This window comes from Anomaloglossus baeobatrachus, chromosome 2 (genome assembly GCF_048569485.1).
Source record: "Anomaloglossus baeobatrachus isolate aAnoBae1 chromosome 2, aAnoBae1.hap1, whole genome shotgun sequence".
In the NCBI taxonomy this organism is placed as follows: Eukaryota; Metazoa; Chordata; class Amphibia; order Anura; family Aromobatidae; genus Anomaloglossus; species Anomaloglossus baeobatrachus.
The window spans coordinates 671,221,833-671,238,934 of NC_134354.1; the positions used below are offsets into that span (position 1 = coordinate 671,221,833).

Below are 17,102 nucleotides of genomic sequence, written 5' to 3' on the forward strand. Positions count from 1 at the left end.
CATCCCACCTGAGGAAGAAGTACAACCACCTCCACCAGAGTGTACCACTGACCCCTGCACCATAGATGTCCCTGTTGGAATGTATGGCCTCTGGCCTTTGTCGCCAAGTTCTCCTACTGCCTTCTCCAGAATGCACACTGGAAGGAGTATGACGCAGAGGAGATGTTATCAATGTGGACAGCCTGGGTATTTGCAAAACACTTGCCCTGCTGATTGATTGAGGAATGACCTTGTACCAAATCGACCTGTTCATTCTCTACAGCCAAACACAATGGGGGAAGACTTCTCACCTCTTCAAGTTGACTTGCCTAATGACTCAGACACTCGTGGTTGACCACTAGGGGTTTATAGGGCGCGAGCCACAGCTCTGAGTTCCTCTTACCATAAAAGTAAGCACTAACAGGAGGTTGTGCTGGATGGACAGAGAATTATTGGATTTTGTGACTTCGGGGCATTTCTCACAATAGCTAATCCTCGAGTGGTTCGGCAAGAGGCGATACATCATGGACCAGGGATTGTTATTGAATTGGCTGGAGGACAAAGGAGGAATATCCCAAAGGCGACTGTAGATCTGGACTTTGGCTTTGGAGTCAAGCAATCTGTGGTTGGGGGGATGAGCAGCCTGCCCGCAGATATTCTCCTAGGAAATGATGTGGGAGATCTACAATGCCGATTTGTAGGTGAAGGAAACACAGTTTGAGTGAAGGAGAACACAAAGGGAAGATTTTCCTTCCAACCCTATCGCTGTACAAGGGACTACCTACAGCTCCTCCATCCAATATAAGCGTGGAAGCCAACACCAGAATGCTGATGGACTGTCTCGGCAAGAAGAACTATAGACTATCCACAGCTGAGCAATATGGACTTAAGTGAGATGGCCAGAGGTCTGTGTAGACCTCATGGCATACTCACTTATTCAGAAGGAGGGGGAGGTTGTGATGGTGGGATATGGGGGGAGGTGTATCATGTTGTGCAGTTTCATATTTTAAACTTGGTTCACTGTCCATTATTTGTACTGCTTGTGTGTACATTGTATTGTCTGTAGGTAATCACCCCCTGCAGTGCAAGGTTATAGCTTCTTGAAGCGCTTCTGTCCCTAGGTGTGGAGGAGGGGGCCTGAAATCCACCTAACCTCTTTGCTTACCTGGGGGGATGTGGGAGTCTGTTTGAGAACTTGAAGAAAGAAGGGCGAAGATTAAACCTTTGGGCTGAAGGTGCGGCTCCTCAGAGAGACCTGGACATTTATCGCTTTCTGGACTATATTCGTGTTTTTTTTTACTATTTTTACCCTCCGTATGGTGGATTATGTTATGGACCATTTGATTTGCTTAGAATAAGTGCTCTTTGGATTTTACAGCCATTTCTCGCTCTGTTGATTGTGTAGGACCCCGTCACAATAGGTACCCCTTTAAAGGGAATCTATCACCAGATCCTTACACTTATCATCCGCTCATACTAGTGTATACAGGAAAAAACTGTGGAAAGAAAAGAGCAGATAGGGTATTACTCCAATATATACGGGGTGGGGAGGGGGGAGTAATCTTACTCACCAGATGTAGTTGTGAAAGTCACAACTACTTTACTCGCGTATGCAACTTGATCACGGCTGCAGCCACCCAAACGGCAGATAACAGAGAAGAGTAGAGAGGGGTGATTCAATGCCGCGCCAATGATCACTGTTCAGATGTCAGATTAACGTATCTTTATTAATAGCATAGGTCTACGCGTTTCAGGAGCTCAGCTCCCTTCCTCAGGACCGTCAAGCATAAAGAGAAACATCAAATCTCACACTAGTGTATAGCTAGAGTTCAACTCGCAAGAGTGGTATCCAATGTTTAATCGGCTAGTACTCACTCCAATGTTATACTACGGAACAGTGCCGACTAGTGTAAAAAAAAAAATATAATAAAAAAAAATCGCTGCATGCTGGATTGGCAGCATATCTCGGATGGCATGCACCTATTCAAGTCAATGAGTGCATGAAAAACATCCACTCCACTGATGTCATCCATGTGTAGTCTGATATATGCTGAGACATACCGTGGAGAAGATGGAGAAATTAAGCTCTCATTCTTCTCCACACCTGAGCGCCGTTTCTTGAATGATAGAGAATCCGAGCACAGTAAATCACGCTCGCAGAAGAGGTTGAGCCGAGTGTCATTTGCATATAGCATCCTATTCTCTTCCATATGAAAATCATCGGATGCTATACGCTAATGTGAAAGTATCAATATTCTGAGAGAAGCAAACCGTACAGACAGAGGCTCCGAGTCATCAAAGAGATTATGCCAGAATTGTGACATGGCTTGAAAAGTTGAAACATTTTATGATTCAGGACGAGCTGTGACGTACCTTACTCCAAAAATCTTACTCTAGTCACTAACTGGAGTAAGATTTGTGGCATGACACAGACACACACCACTGTTCAGAGGTACTGATTCATTAAGAGGTGAATCAGGAACATCTGACTCCAAAACTCACCCCATGCAGATTGGTGCTATTCACACCAATCATGAGGAATCGAGGTCAGAGACCCTTATTCCAGCAATGTGTCACTTACTGGGCTGATTTCTGCAGTTTTGATAAAATCATTATTATATGTAGTTGTAGAATACTATGTAGAATTTACAGTACTTTGCTTTCCTGCAATCCTGCACAACTTTGCAGGGTAGAATAAAAAGGGAATGATGACGTTAAAAAGAACATGTCAGCAGGTCAAAAGTGCCCAGTTTTTATTTTTATTTTTTCTCTATTTTCTTTTAAATGCACAATGGTGTTCCAGGAATATGGGCCTTTTTCATTTAGTAGAAAGGAAAAAATACAGCTCACCAGATGCAGATAATAGGTGCGGTGCTCGGACACTCTGAACGGCTTCTAGGTGCACAGTAAGGCCTTTTCTTAAGAAAATTCTGCAGGCTGCGAAAGATTGCCGCGGATTTGCCGCAAACTTTCCGCAGGTTGTTCCCTGCGGTTTTTGACCATTAGCTATGGCAAAAACCGCCGGCACCTGCGGAAAAGAAGTGACATGCAATTCTTTTTGCTGCAGAAAACATGCAGCAAAACCTGTAGGTGAAAAAAACCGCAGTGTGCTCACAGAATTTTTTTTTTTACCATAGGTTTTGCTGGGGAATGACTGCAGCAAGGTTATGAACATTTTCTGCAGCAAAATATGCAGCAAAACTGTGGCAAAAAACGCAGCGTGCACACAGGGCCTAAATGAAAAAAGGTGAGGATCCAGCAAACCGCAAGGCAATCTTCTTGTGATTAAAAGATTGCTTTTATTTCCACTTTTTTTTTAAAAAAAAAAAGATAAAAACATTAAAACCATGTATGTGACATGGAGTAGACAGTGTCAACGCGTTTCGAGCAACACACAGTGCTCTTAATCATGATATAATCACATCTTAATCATAAGAAGATTGCTTTGCCGTTGCTGGATCCCCACCATTTTTCTTTTTCCTTTAGAGCTAATCTTTATGCTTTGCTTATAGGGTCATTGTGCACAGCAGACTAAGGACATGCCCCCAAAGAATCCAGTTAGCCACACCCCCTTATAAAAGTCATAAAAATGTAAACAAAATAAAAAGACCAATATCGCTAAAACCATATGGCAGATTTAAAAAATAATAAAAAATCAGAATACTCAGAATAAAATAGGACCAAAAACAGACCACTTTGGATTTGGTGACACGCCCTCTTTAAACATGACATTCTTTAGCACCCATGGCTATGGTCAATAATATTAGATTCTGCACATCTACTTGTTATGCCATGTTGTATTGAAACTATTTCTGTATTGTTTTTATCCATTTGCATATTTAATAGAAATTGTTAAGAATGAGTCTGAAACACTCTTAAGGCCACTTTACACTCAGTGACTTCACTAGCGATGTTGCTGCCGATCGTACCCGCCCCCGTCGTTTGTGCGTCACGGGCAAATTGCTGCCCGTGGTGCACAATATCGTTAGTCCCTGTCACACGGACTTACCTGCCTAGCGACGTCACTGTGGCCGGTGAACCGCCTCCTTTCTAAGGGGGCGGTTTGTGCGGCGTCACAGCGATGTCACATGGCAGGCATCCAATAGAAGCGGAGAGCAGCCGAAAGAAAGTGACGCCCACCTCGTTGCCGGAGGACGCAGGAACGCTGTTGTTTCTTATTCCTGGGGTGTCACACGTAGCGATGTGTGCTGCCTCAGGAATGATGAACAACCTGTATCCAGTACCAGCAACGATATTTGGTATTAGAACGACGTGTCAACGATCAACGATAACGTGAGTATTTATGATCGTTAGCAGTGGTTCGTACATGTCACACGCAATGACGTCGATAACGAGGCAGGATGTGCTCACGAATTCCGTGACCCCAACGATCATCTCGTTAGCGACGTCGTTGTGTGTAAAGCGGCCTTTTCTTCAGTAAATGAAACAAAAAATCCTAAAGGTGTCAGCTCAGCAGCCCTCTACTATCTACTATTGGACTGAAGTAACACTTACTGGAGGTTCTTCCCCAACCGGTAATGGTACAATCATGGTTATTGGCCAGGACAGCCCCATCAGCTGGGAGAGCAGCCAGTTGTACGTAGCTGTTCAGGGAAGCACTTGAAGCCAAGGAAAGGAGGGCGATATCAAAACTGAAAGGAAAAAGATGACCGTAAGCTTTAATGAATAGCATAATTCTTCATGCAATCCCTACACTGTCATTATTTAAAGGGAATCTGTCACCAGGTTTTTGCTACCTCAACTGAGAACAACATACTGTAAAGTTGGAGACGCTGATTCCAGCTATGGGTCCCTTACTAGGCTGCTTGCTGCAGCTTTCATAAATTCCTTGCTTTATTTGCTGAAGACCTATCAGATATCTAAATACTGAGAGCTGTATAAACCCAACCACAACAGTAATTGGCAGCTTACTGTGTATTTTGTGCATAGGCAGAGAGCTGTCAACCAGAGGTGAGGGTGGAATTAAACAAATCTCATGAAGATGGAGGACTATATGACCGTACGTTTACTAGTCCTCTAGTGATAATCTCCTGCTGATAAAACAGTGATTTTATTGAAATGATTGCAAACAGCCCAGTAAGTGACACATCGGTGGAATTAGGATCTCTGACTCTACGTTATGCTGCTCTCAGATAAGGTGGCAAAAACCTGGTGACAGATTCCCTTTAAGGCTCATTGGTAATTTTTAAAGGGACCAGATAAGAACTGTGTTTCCTGGTAACAGCCTCAATAATTTAAGCAAGGTAATATATATATATATATATATATATATATATATATATATATTATTTATTCATTTATATATCACTGTTAATTCCATAGCGCTTTACATACAATGGTAACACTGTCCCCATTGGGGCTCAAAGTCTAAGTTCCCTATCAGTATGTTTTTTGGAGTGTGGGAGGAAACTGGAGGAAACCCACGCAAACACGGGGAGAACATACAAACTCCTTGCAGATGGTGTCCTTGGTGGGATTTGAACCCAGGACCCCAGCGCTGCAAGGCTGCAGTGCTAACCACTGAGCAACCGTGCCGCTCAGTCACTAATGCATTAAATATTCCTTTACAAAGAGACTGACAACTGGATGAAATTAGTGGGGATGTCCACTTTTTATTACTTGGTTCCCCTGATGTTAAGCTAATCACAAAGTGTCCTACTGCAGAGTAATTCGGCAGGGACAAAGTAACTGGTGTCATTTCTCCGCAGCACCATCACAGAGAAATGATACACTTCCCATTGAAAAGGTGGGGCTGAACTGCAACTTCTAACCTGCAAGACTAAGATGGATATAAAAAGGCCTACAGTCAAGCTGAAATTCCACATACTCATATACAGTATATATACAACATAAACTGCGGCCATTGTCACACTTCACTGATGGTCATGTTGGTGCCACTGCTGCGAGGTTTTAGCACACGGTAAGGCCCCATTCACACATCAGTTTTTTGCCATCAGTCATCATCCGTCGAATTTTGAAAAAAACGGATCCAGCGACTGATGCCACTGGATCCGTTTTTTTCTCATTGACTTGTATTAGCGACAGATTGCAACAGATGGCCTCACGTTTCATCCGTCGAAAAATGTTTGTCCATTGGATGGAGACGACGTCCACAGTAATGTTTTTTGTGTACGTCGAAAAAACGGACAACGATCCGTCGTTTTGGTAGAATGGAAGCCTATGGGTGCAGGATCCGTCAAATGAATTTGGTGACAGATTCAGTTTTTTTTAACTGAGCATGCTCCAATTATTGTTGAGCCCCCAGCTAGTCAGATCCGTCGAAAAACGGATCCGTTGCATCAGTTTAGCCACAATCGGTGACGGATCTATCGATCCGTCGAGAAAACGGATTGTGACTGATGATAAAAAACTGATGTGTGAAAGGGGTCTAAGATGACGTATCCTAACATACTTTACATTCAGTGCACCTGCTATTTATATGCCTCTCTGCCCCACACCTCGTACCCTGGTCTGCATTTCTTCTTATTGGGTCAGTGCAATCTTGGTATTAAATCATGTTTATAATATTTAATTAATTAATAGCTATTTTTTTTTTTAATATGGGACTAATGCAATCTATCTATTAGGAACACTATAAGATAGTCCAATGTGAAATTGTATATTTTAATCATGTCTGATATACTGTATCTTGTGATTTTATGATAGTCTTGTTATAATACAGATTTATAATATTTTTTATCTAAAATCTTCCTTTGATCTTTGAATACATATTTTGGGTGACATACATTATGGGTCTGAGTGATGACTAATGGCGACTGTCGATCAGCACATATTTAATGACCAGTTTGGACAGGCCGACCGCGCTTGTAATGCACACAGAACCATCAGTACTAGATTGTTGAGTGCACATAGGCCGCCATTGTCCTTGACAGCACATGTCCTGTTTACACAAGATGATGTGCTGCCGAGAACAAAGCAAACCAAAAGATCATTTCACTGGACGAACGAGCCTTACACCCGTCACACGGACTTACCTTCTCTGCGACGTCGCTGTGGCCAGCGAACCGCCTCCTTTCTAAGGGGGCAGTTTGTGCGGCGTCACAGTGACGTCACACGGCAGCCGTCCAATAGAAGCAGAGGGGTGGAGATGAGCAGACGGAATATCCCGCTCACCTCCTTGCTTCCTCATTGCCGGTGGACGCAGGTAAGGAGATGTTCGTCGTTCCTGCTGTGTCACACAAAGTGATGTGTGATGCTGCAGGAACGACGAACAACCAGCAGCATGCACCACCAACGATATTATGAAAAAGAGCGACGTGTCAACGATCAACTATTTTTGCCGTTTTTGCGATCGTTGATTGTTGCTCCTAGCTGTCACATGCTGCGATGTCGCTAACGACACCGGATGTGCGTCACAAACAACGTGACCCCGACGATATATCGTTAGCGATGTCGCAGCGTGTAAAGCACCCTTTAGTCTAAATAATGATATGATAAGTAAGAATGTAATCTTCTCTTACCCAGAAGCCACACTGTTGGCGTTCCAGCTGGCATGCTTCCTGATACTGGACACGGCAATGATCTGCTCAGTCCCTTCATTCACACTAAGGTTATGGTCTCCAAGGGCCACACGGAAGCTGACAACCCTGTGGATATAATTAGGATAACAATTATTTAGGGGAATAAAACAAATATTGTCATTTTATGATCCAAAATATTCTGAAGTAGGCCGCTACTACAAAATATAGTATTGAAATAGAGTAGTCCATCAGTGTATGCATTGAAACTAATGACTTCTATAATTGCCCTAGATTATGAATTTTGGAAACTAATAGGCCCTGTGCACACATTACGTATTTGGGGAGTTTTTTATCTCAGTATTTATTTGTAAGCCAGAACCAGGTGTGGAATTGTTGGAGGAAAAGTAGCAGCACGCTGCAGTTTTTCATGCTTTTTTTCTGCATTTTGTGATGATCTTTTAGTCACCATAAACTGCATGCTTTTCCTTCACCAGCAAAATCTAAGAGATTTCAGATTTGATGTGCGTATGTTGCTTTTTTTTTGGCTGCATTTTTGTTGTGACCACAAACATACAGCATGTCAATTCTTTTTGCGTTTTTCACTCATTGGTGATAAAAAAAAAGTATCAAAAACGCACGGTCAAAAAACGCATCAACAACGGATGCTTTTTTGATGCGTTTTTTGGCCACAAGATGCGTTTTTTTGGCCACAGGGTGAATTTCTGTGGTTACCACAAAAATGCAGTGTTCGGACATAGCCTAAGAGAAACACGGGCAACACTTCTGCATATATCATCCACTCCTGGTTTTGGCTTACAAATACTGAGGTAAAAAACTCTCCAAATCCTCAATGTGCACACATGGCCTAGGGCAATTTAGCCAAATACAGTAGAATAAACCAGGCATGGGACAATCAGAGGAAAAGTGTAATAGAAACATGGGCACCACTTCTGTACTTTTTACCATTTTTTACCCACTCATGGTTTTGGCTACAAACAGTGAGGTAAAAACTCACTCTGGCCTTACAGTTACGGAGCCATTTCTAGACATTTATTCACTAAGGGCAAAACTTCACTTCACTGCCCTGTCCTTACAGTTGTAATGCAAATGATTAAACCCCGTTGAAAAAGAGGTTTATTAGCAAAATTTATAAAACAAAGAAATAAGAAGAATTATATACCTCAGCACAGCTAATATAACAAGTAGTTTCTCTAAATTCATCATAACATGCTACTTTCACTGACTAATGCCGTCTCAGAATTATTCAGCCCCTTCATGACAAGTCGTTAGTGCGTAGTAGAGCAGCTTTGGCTGTTATAACCTGCTGAACATGATACATAGCCAGATACCAGGTTATGGCAGCGTTCCAGATGAATCTTAGCCAGATTCTCATGGGCAATAGCCTTCATAGAGAGGGTACTATATCCATTAGACCGTTTAGTATTGTGTACAGCAAAACATGAAAGATTGAAGCAATACCTGTCAACGCAATGGGCAGCGGTCAGCACACGGTTAGCACGGATGAGGGAGCCTCCGCAGGTGTGGTACCAGCTGCTGCCAGACAGATACTGGAGGGAGATCTACAAGTACAGAACAGCCATTACTATTCAGTTAAAGGGAACACAATATTTGTATACCAGGATGTTATAGGTTTATTTCGTATCAACTCATGGTTTTGTTGGCAGATCTGTTTTGGGTGCTACCTGCGACCAGCAAAGCTTTTACAGAGGTGACTTATTTCATATCAACTCATGGTGTCAGGGGCAGACGTGTTTGGGTGCTACCTGCTCCTAGAAAAGCTTTTACAGAGGTGACCATGTACAATCTACACAAGGACATGTGGATTGAGAGTATTGTTTTGTCTTCCAGTTGCTAAGAAACTTTGTGAATTTCCCATCATAACAATGAAAGTTTCCAAGAACCAGTACTATTAAGTCATGATTTCAATGAAGGTGTTCTCAGAATATAGCAGTCACACATAACAAAGGCATCTTATAGAAACTAAGACTGGGGATGTAGTTTCCATCAATGAGGACAATGTAATCACAGGTGTAAATCTATACCATTAGGTATAAAATCATCTACAATACTCCGGTTATGAGACTTGCCTCCTATAAAGAAGCCAGCGTCCTAAAATAGAGCAGGGCGGCTGTGGGGACATGACATTCATTACTGCTATCACACAAGACTGCAGGCTGCTGTTATTGCAGCTTGTATTCTGTCGTACTAGATACAGATTGCTGTAAAATAGCCTGTGCAAACGCAGGTAAGCAAGGAATTTAATTTCCCTTCAGCTTTTGTGCTAAATCCTTTGCTTCATCTCTCAAAACGAAGTTAATAGTGCCACCTACTAGACATAACCACCCTATAAACCAAACGAGCCTTTAATGAGCATTATATTCAGTATTGAGACTCCTGACTTTGCACTGATGAGGGGCAAGAATCCCTAAACTGCTGTTTGCAAATAAGGGGGTGTTTTTCCTTTTGAAAAAAATTATGGTTTGGTTGAATATACTAAGTCATGTTGCTATTATAGCGCTAAAGATATGCTGATATGGCAACATACAATTATTGGGATATTTATATGTATTTATTTATTATTCATATATTATAGCATGTCACTTTACCGACATTAACTAAAATCATCATTAAAATAGGTGACTTTTCACAAAATACATCTACGGTATACCAGAATACATTCTCAGGATATATGAGCACTCATCTGCTTCATTATATATGAATACACCCATGTCAGGTATATTTTTCTTGTGAACCTCCCTTCATTTTGTTTAACATTGTATTCATATATTAAATTATTTTTTTCTATGTTATGATTGGTTAGGTGTCATACTAATAGATTTTTATTGGTTCCCTCTGGATACATAACTATTATTTATTTGTACGTTCTTATGTTTAAGGCTTTTTATAGGGTCAACATTGATATATAGAGTGGCTGCTTTCAAGTGGTGGCAATAGAGACATGATTTCTAAAAAGAAATAAAAAAAAATCTAATAACTAGTGATGAGCGAGTATGCTTGTTACTACTCGGTACTCGCACGAGTATCACTGTACTCGGGCTACTCGGCGGGGACCGAGTAATCTCGCGATACTCGTGCTGTACTCGTGGTCTTCATCCTGCATGTTGGCGCTCTTTGAGAGCCAGCCCTCATGCAGGGATTGGCTGGCAGACCACTGCAATGCCACAGCCCTGTTAGTTGTGGAATTGCAGTGATTGGCCGGCCTGCACAGCGTGACCGAGCCTTTATACCGGCGGGCGCGCTGTGCTCTGTACACAGCCATCTCATATTCCCTGCTTTCCACGCCCACAGGCGCCTATGATTGGTTGCAGTGAGACACGCCCCCACGCTGAGTGACAGGTGTCTCACTGCACCCAATCACAGCAGCCGGTGGGCGTGTCTATACTGTGCAGTAAAATAAATAAATAATTAAAAAAAACGGCGTGCGGTCCCCCCTATTTTAATACCAGCCAGATAAAGCCATACGGCTGAAGGCTGGTATTCTCAGGATGGGGAGCTCCACGTTATGGGGAGCCCCCCAGCCTAACAATATCAGTCAGCAGCCGCCCAGAATTGCCGCATACATTAGATGCGACAGTTCTGGGACTCTACCCGGCTCTTCCCGATTTACCCTAGTGCGTTGGCAAATCGGGGTAATAAGGAGTTAATGGCAGCCCATAGCTGCCACTAAATCCTAGATTAATCATGTCAGGCGTCTCCCCGAGAAACCTTCCATGATTAATCTGTAAATTACAGTTAAAAAACACACACACCTGAAAAAATCCTTTATTAGAAATAAAAAACAATAACAAAGTCCCTCATCACCAATTTATTAACCCCGACAAACCCTCCATGTCCGGCGTAATCCACAGTCCTCCAGCGTCGCGTCCAGCTCTGCTACATTCAGGTGACAGGAGCTGCAGAATACACCGCCGCTTCTGTCAGCTTCACACAGCAACTGAGGTGAGCAGCGCGATCAGCTGCTGTCAGTCAGGTAACTCACGGCCACCGCTGGATCCAGCGGTGGCCGTGGGTAACCTCAGTGACAGCAGCTGATCACTATACTCACCTCAGTTGCTGCATGGAGCTGACCGGAGCGGCGGTGAGTAGCGTGATCAGCTGAGCTGTCACTGAGGTTACCCGCGGCCACCGCTGCATCCAGGTAACCTCAGTGACAGCTCAGCTGATCGCTATACTCACCTCAGTTGCTGTGTGAAGCTGACCGGAGCGGCGGTGTATTCTGCAGCTCCTGTCACCTTCCCGCAGCACAGCTGGACGCGACGCTGGAGGTCCGTGGATTACGCCGGACATGGAGGGTTTGTCGGGGTTAATAAATTGGTGATGAGGGACTTTGTTAGTGTTTTTTATTTCTAATAAAGGATTTTTCGGGTGTGTGTGTTTTTTAACTGTAATTTACAGATTAATCATGGAAGGTATCTCGGGGAGACGCCTGACATGATTAATCTAGGATTTAGTGGCAGCTATGGGCTGCCAATAACTCCTTATTACCCCGATTTGCCAATGCACCAGGGCAAATCGGGAAGAGCCGGGTACAGTCCTAGAACTGTTGCATCTAATGTATGCGGCAATTCTGGGCGGCTGCTGACTGATATTGTTAGGCTGGGGGGCTCCCCATAACGTGGAGCTCCCCATCCTGAGAATACCAGCCTTCAGCCGTATGGCTTTATCTGGCTGGTATTAAAATTGGGGGGACCGCACGCCGTTTTTTTAAATTATTTAATTATTTATTTCACTGCACAGTATAGACACGCCCACCGGCTGCTGTGTTTGGGTGCAGTGAGACACCTGTCACTCAGCGTGGGGGCGTGTCTCACTGCAACCAATCATAGGCGCCGAAAAGCAGGAAAGTAGGGAATACGAGATTGTTTAATGAGCGGACGGCTTTTTCAAAAGAGGAAAAGCCGCCGGAGTTTAGTGAACAGCCGTGCAGCGCCGCGGCAGTGATCGGGGAACGGTAAGTAAGAGAGAGGGGGGAGAATGACCGACAGACTGTGAGAGGGGGACAGACAAGACAGAGAGAGACCGACAGAGCGAGACTGACCGACGGGAGATAGAATGAAAAAAAAAATGACCGACATCGCTAGTAAAAAGCACAAAACGTGCGTTTTGGACATCGGAGTGCCACACAATGTTTTACGTAAAATCATTCATGTATTAATCTCAAAAAGTAACATACACCAGCTCTATCTCACTATTGGGTATGTGCCCTTAACATTTCCGCCATGAAAATTCATTTTGGTGTCATTTTGGAAGGTTTTCTGGTGAGTCCGTAAAAATGGCGTAAAACGCGGACAAAATTGTTCACAGCTGTGACTTTTTAGTGATAAATGCTTCAAGGGGTCTTCCCCATGCTGTTGCCATGTCATTTGAGCACTCTTCTGAGACTTTTGTGACATTTTTAGGGTTTCTACATGCTGCCGGGGGTCATTTCATAAAAATACTCGTGTCTCCCATAGGATAACATTGGGCTCGGTGCTCGGGCCGAGTACACGAGTATCTTGGGATGCTCGGCCCGAGCCTCGAGCACCCGAGCTTTTTAGTACTCGCTCATCACTACTAATAACATAAAAATGGTGAAAAATTCTGACAAATTTATACACTTTGCTTGTTTGTCTCACTTTGTATCATGAGCATGTTATTACCATTTCTTACAATAAGTACAGACCTGCCATGGCCAGGCGTTGGCTGCAGCGTTGGAGCCTCCAACCACTCTAGAGTTGTCGTCTACATCCTCTATGTACTGCTCAAAGCCGTGTCCTATGTTGAAAAAAGAAAGACCAGATATAAAATGGTTGATTTTTCCTTGTATATATTCTATGATCTTATAAAGACAGAAGGCTGCTGGTCAGGACTACTGTATCTTCTAACTTGAAATATCTGAATAAGCTATTGTATACACTGGTTAACATTTCTATGCGTAATCTACTTTTAGGCAGAGTCCACATGTCCTGTAATCATCTGTTAGAACGGATCCTGCAGAGATCCATTGGAAAAAAAGTTCTGCAAACACCACTTTTTTGTCCGTTGTTAAATAAATGGATTTCTGCCGAATCTGTTCTTATAACATTGGACTCTGTGGAGAACGGATCCGTTAATGGATCACAATTTAGTCATCCGTTATTCTTGCATTTGTAATGGACCCGTTTTTTCTTGCAGGATTTGTTATAAATAGAAGATAAATAGCAATCCGTTAACGGATCCGTTCTCCATAGACTCCAATGTTAAAAAACGGATCCGGCAGAAATCAATTTGCCAACGGATCTCTGCAGAATCCCTTCTAACAGATGATTACAGGTCATATGAACTCAGCCTAATACTTATCGGTGAGTGAACGTTAGAGGACGATTATTCCTGCTGTCATTGTATATGGGCAATAAGCTGCCAATCAGTGGTGTGGGTGGGGCTATAAGAGCTCAGCATTCGGAGAACTGGCAGATCTGTAGCAGATAAAACTGAGATTTTATCATAATTACAGAAAGCAGCCCAATAAGCGATCCATCACTAGACTCAGGGTCTCTGCCTCTACGTCATGCTACTCCCAGATGGGATAGCAAAAATCTTAAAACAGATTCCCTTTTTAACACTAGTACAACATATTTTATGCATAATATTTTCGGGGTTTTCAAATGTAATGAATGAATTGCCATCATTCATTCATTCTTAAATATAGTAGTTTGCATAATAAAAACATTTTATTTGCTACTGAAATTTTTTTAAGGTCATACAAATGATAGGAACAGCTTATGTGGCTACTGTGGGACTCTTGGAGAAAGGGGCACACACCTGATGATCCTATATCCTTAATAGTTAATGAGCCCTCGTATAGAACTCCATTGATCAGGATGTAGGCTGGATTCATACTTGTCACTCGCATGAGGATCACATCGCACTGCCCGATCCGGCCTTCCGCTCTCAGAGCAGGAGCGGGTCAGCTGCTGACACGCCGAGGTCAGAAGAGCCGCCGGCCGTTCCGGACGATGCAATGTGACACGCAAGTCACACACAAGTATGACTCCAGCCTAAGGCTGACTTCACAAGTCCAGTAGTCATCTGTTACAAAGGATCCGTTTGCACAAAAAAAGTTATGCACACAACTTTTTTGTCAGTTTTGAAAATATTGATTCTTGCAGGCACCATTTTTCTAAATATGGGAATATATGAAAAACCGTTCCATTAACAGATTGCTATTCAGCCATCCATTTTTCTTTCATTTGTAACGGATCCGTGTTTTGCTTACTGGATTCGTTTTAAATGGAAGATAAATAGCAATCCGTCAACTTATCTGTTTTCCATAGACTCCCATGTTAAAAAAAATAAAAAATAAAAAAAAAAAACACACTCCTGTAACAATCTATTTTGTCAAAATGGATAAAAAAATTTGTGTTTGCAGAACTTTTTTGCCAATAGATCAATTCTAATGGATGACTACTGGACATTTACCCGATATTTACCTTAGTTACCAAGCGCAGCATCGCTTCCACGCGTCGCTGCTGGCTGGGGGCTGGTCACTGGTTGCTGGTGAGATCTGCCTGTTTGACAGCTCACCAGCAACCCATGTAGCGACGCTCCAGCGATCCCTGCCAGGTCAGATTGTTGGTGGGATTGCTGGAGCGTCGCTTAGTGTGACGGTACCTTAACTGTTGAAAGCAAGTACAGGCGCTTGGTGCACTCTTGTTGTGGTTGAATATTTAAAAGCAGTTTCCCACCTACTAGCCTTCCTTCTATCCCTCCCCCCTTAGCCCCCAGCTCTGGTTTTATATAGGCAGAGAAGGGTGGAGACAGAGAAAAAACAAGTTGGTGGGAAGGTGCACTGAACTATTTGGCCATGTCAAAGGTGCCCCAAGTGCATTTGCTTGGTTTGAACAGTCATTCTGTGCTGACAGACGCTTTTCAAATTCTTCCACCCATGCACATGCCTAATATTGTAGATAAAGAACTAACTCTTTTAGGCTATGTGCGCACGTACCTGCAGAAGTTTCTGCAGCGATTTGACAGCACATGTGCACTTCAAAATCACTGCAGAAACACTGCGTAATGGATGCAGTGTTTCAGCAGAATAAATGCCGATTTCATGCGCTCGGTATGCTGCCCCCACCATAGACAGAGTGGGAGCAGCATCCAAAGCGCACAAATTAATTGACATGCTGCTTTTTTGTACGCACGGATTTGGGTCAAAATTTTGACATCCAAATCGCTGCGTTCAAAAAAGCATTGTGCGCACATACCATGCACAATCTACATTGTGCAGGGGACGCAGGACGCATGCATTTACACTACAGTGCAATATGCAGCGTAAATGCATGCAATTACGCAACGTGCGCACGAGCCTTTAAGCCTCCTTCACCCACCTTTGTCTCTGGTACATGCCACGTCCATTTTCACACATACCGGAGACACAAACACATGTAAACCCATTAAAAACCATTGGACTTGCGCACACATCCGTTTTCTACTGGCAGCACGGATGTCACAGGGTCCGCACACTAATGTGATCTGTCTTACACGTAATGGAGGAAACACGTCACTAAGAAATAAATGATTTTTATACTTACCTATCTCCGGCGCTGCTGTCACACTTGCTTCCTGGCCCGCTCATTATACTCATGAATATTAACTGCACTGACTGCAGACCCGGAAGCAAGTGTGACAGCAGCGCCGGAGACAGGTAAGTATACAAGTTCATTCTGTATGTGTGCTATCCGGATGTCACACAGATAGCACACAGAACACACACTTGGACAGACATACATACCTACACCACGGACCATGCAAAACGTTCGTTTTTTACAAGGACGTGTGAAGGAGGCCTTAGATGGCAGTATACAGAAGTTGCAGAACAATTTTAATTCGCTATACAATGAGAGCTGACAATCATTGAGCTGCTGCCAGATCCAGAGACATTTTAATTAATGTCATAATTAGAGATGGGCAAATAGTGACTATTGGTGTTCGGCTAATGTTTACTGAATACAGAGTACTATTCCAGTATTTAGCACGGCAAAAAAAAAAGAACTCTTTTTCCCCACTGACTTGCATTAGGTTCGTTATTCGTGACGAATACTGGATTAGTATTTTGAGATTAGTTGTGAATAATCCAAACATGAATAGTTACTATTCTCCCATCACTAGTCATAATCTTTCTGCTGTTCCCTTTTACTTTGAAAAAAAAATACTATACACTATAGAAGTAAAATACCCAATGTACAGACCTATACTACATATAATAAACAACCTTACCGCAAAGGACCAGGACAGCAAGCACTAGAATCCTCAGCATCCTGAACAGGGTCTGGTAATCCGCTAGGTAGCCTTATTACAGGCACAGCTCTTTTATAGACCTGAGGAGAGGTACTGGGAATTATTTTGGATGTGACAGGTGTTATGGTGCTTATTTTGGATTGTGAGCTGTTAAATGGAAAAGAAGGCCGAATTAGATCAGTTTAGATGTAGCAAAAATAGAAACAACAGATTGTAGTAATACTAACAGTTATTTCATCATAATGTACCTACTAAGGAAGATTAGCAACCTAGTAAAAGGCCAGGGTCACACTAGTGAGAGAATTGGACACAATATGCTAATGA

The 17,102-nt window shown here is 42.9% G+C and overlaps 1 protein-coding gene across 6 annotated transcripts in view; it reads right to left on the reverse strand.

Annotated features, from left to right (window-relative positions):
• LOC142290535 (chymotrypsin-like elastase family member 1) overlaps positions 1-16,797 on the reverse strand; it is a 36,409-nt gene extending 19,612 nt beyond the window's left edge. Inside the window, exons 1-6 of one of the 6 annotated variants that reach the window (XM_075334497.1) lie at positions 16,753-16,797; positions 14,404-14,409; positions 13,186-13,263; positions 8,961-9,061; positions 7,482-7,607; positions 4,495-4,631 (exon numbers count right to left, since the gene is read on the reverse strand). In XM_075334497.1, the coding sequence (XP_075190612.1) occupies positions 4,495-4,631; positions 7,482-7,607; positions 8,961-9,061; positions 13,186-13,263; positions 14,404-14,409; positions 16,753-16,797 (493 nt within the window). Of the gene's footprint in view, positions 1-4,494; positions 4,632-7,481; positions 7,608-8,960; positions 9,062-13,185; positions 13,278-13,375; positions 13,388-14,403; positions 14,410-16,749 lie in introns of all 6 variants that reach the window. The other 5 variants (XM_075334495.1, XM_075334492.1, XM_075334494.1 and 2 more) reach the window with 5 other exon arrangements.
• Between the last annotated feature and the right edge of the window lie 305 nt (positions 16,798-17,102).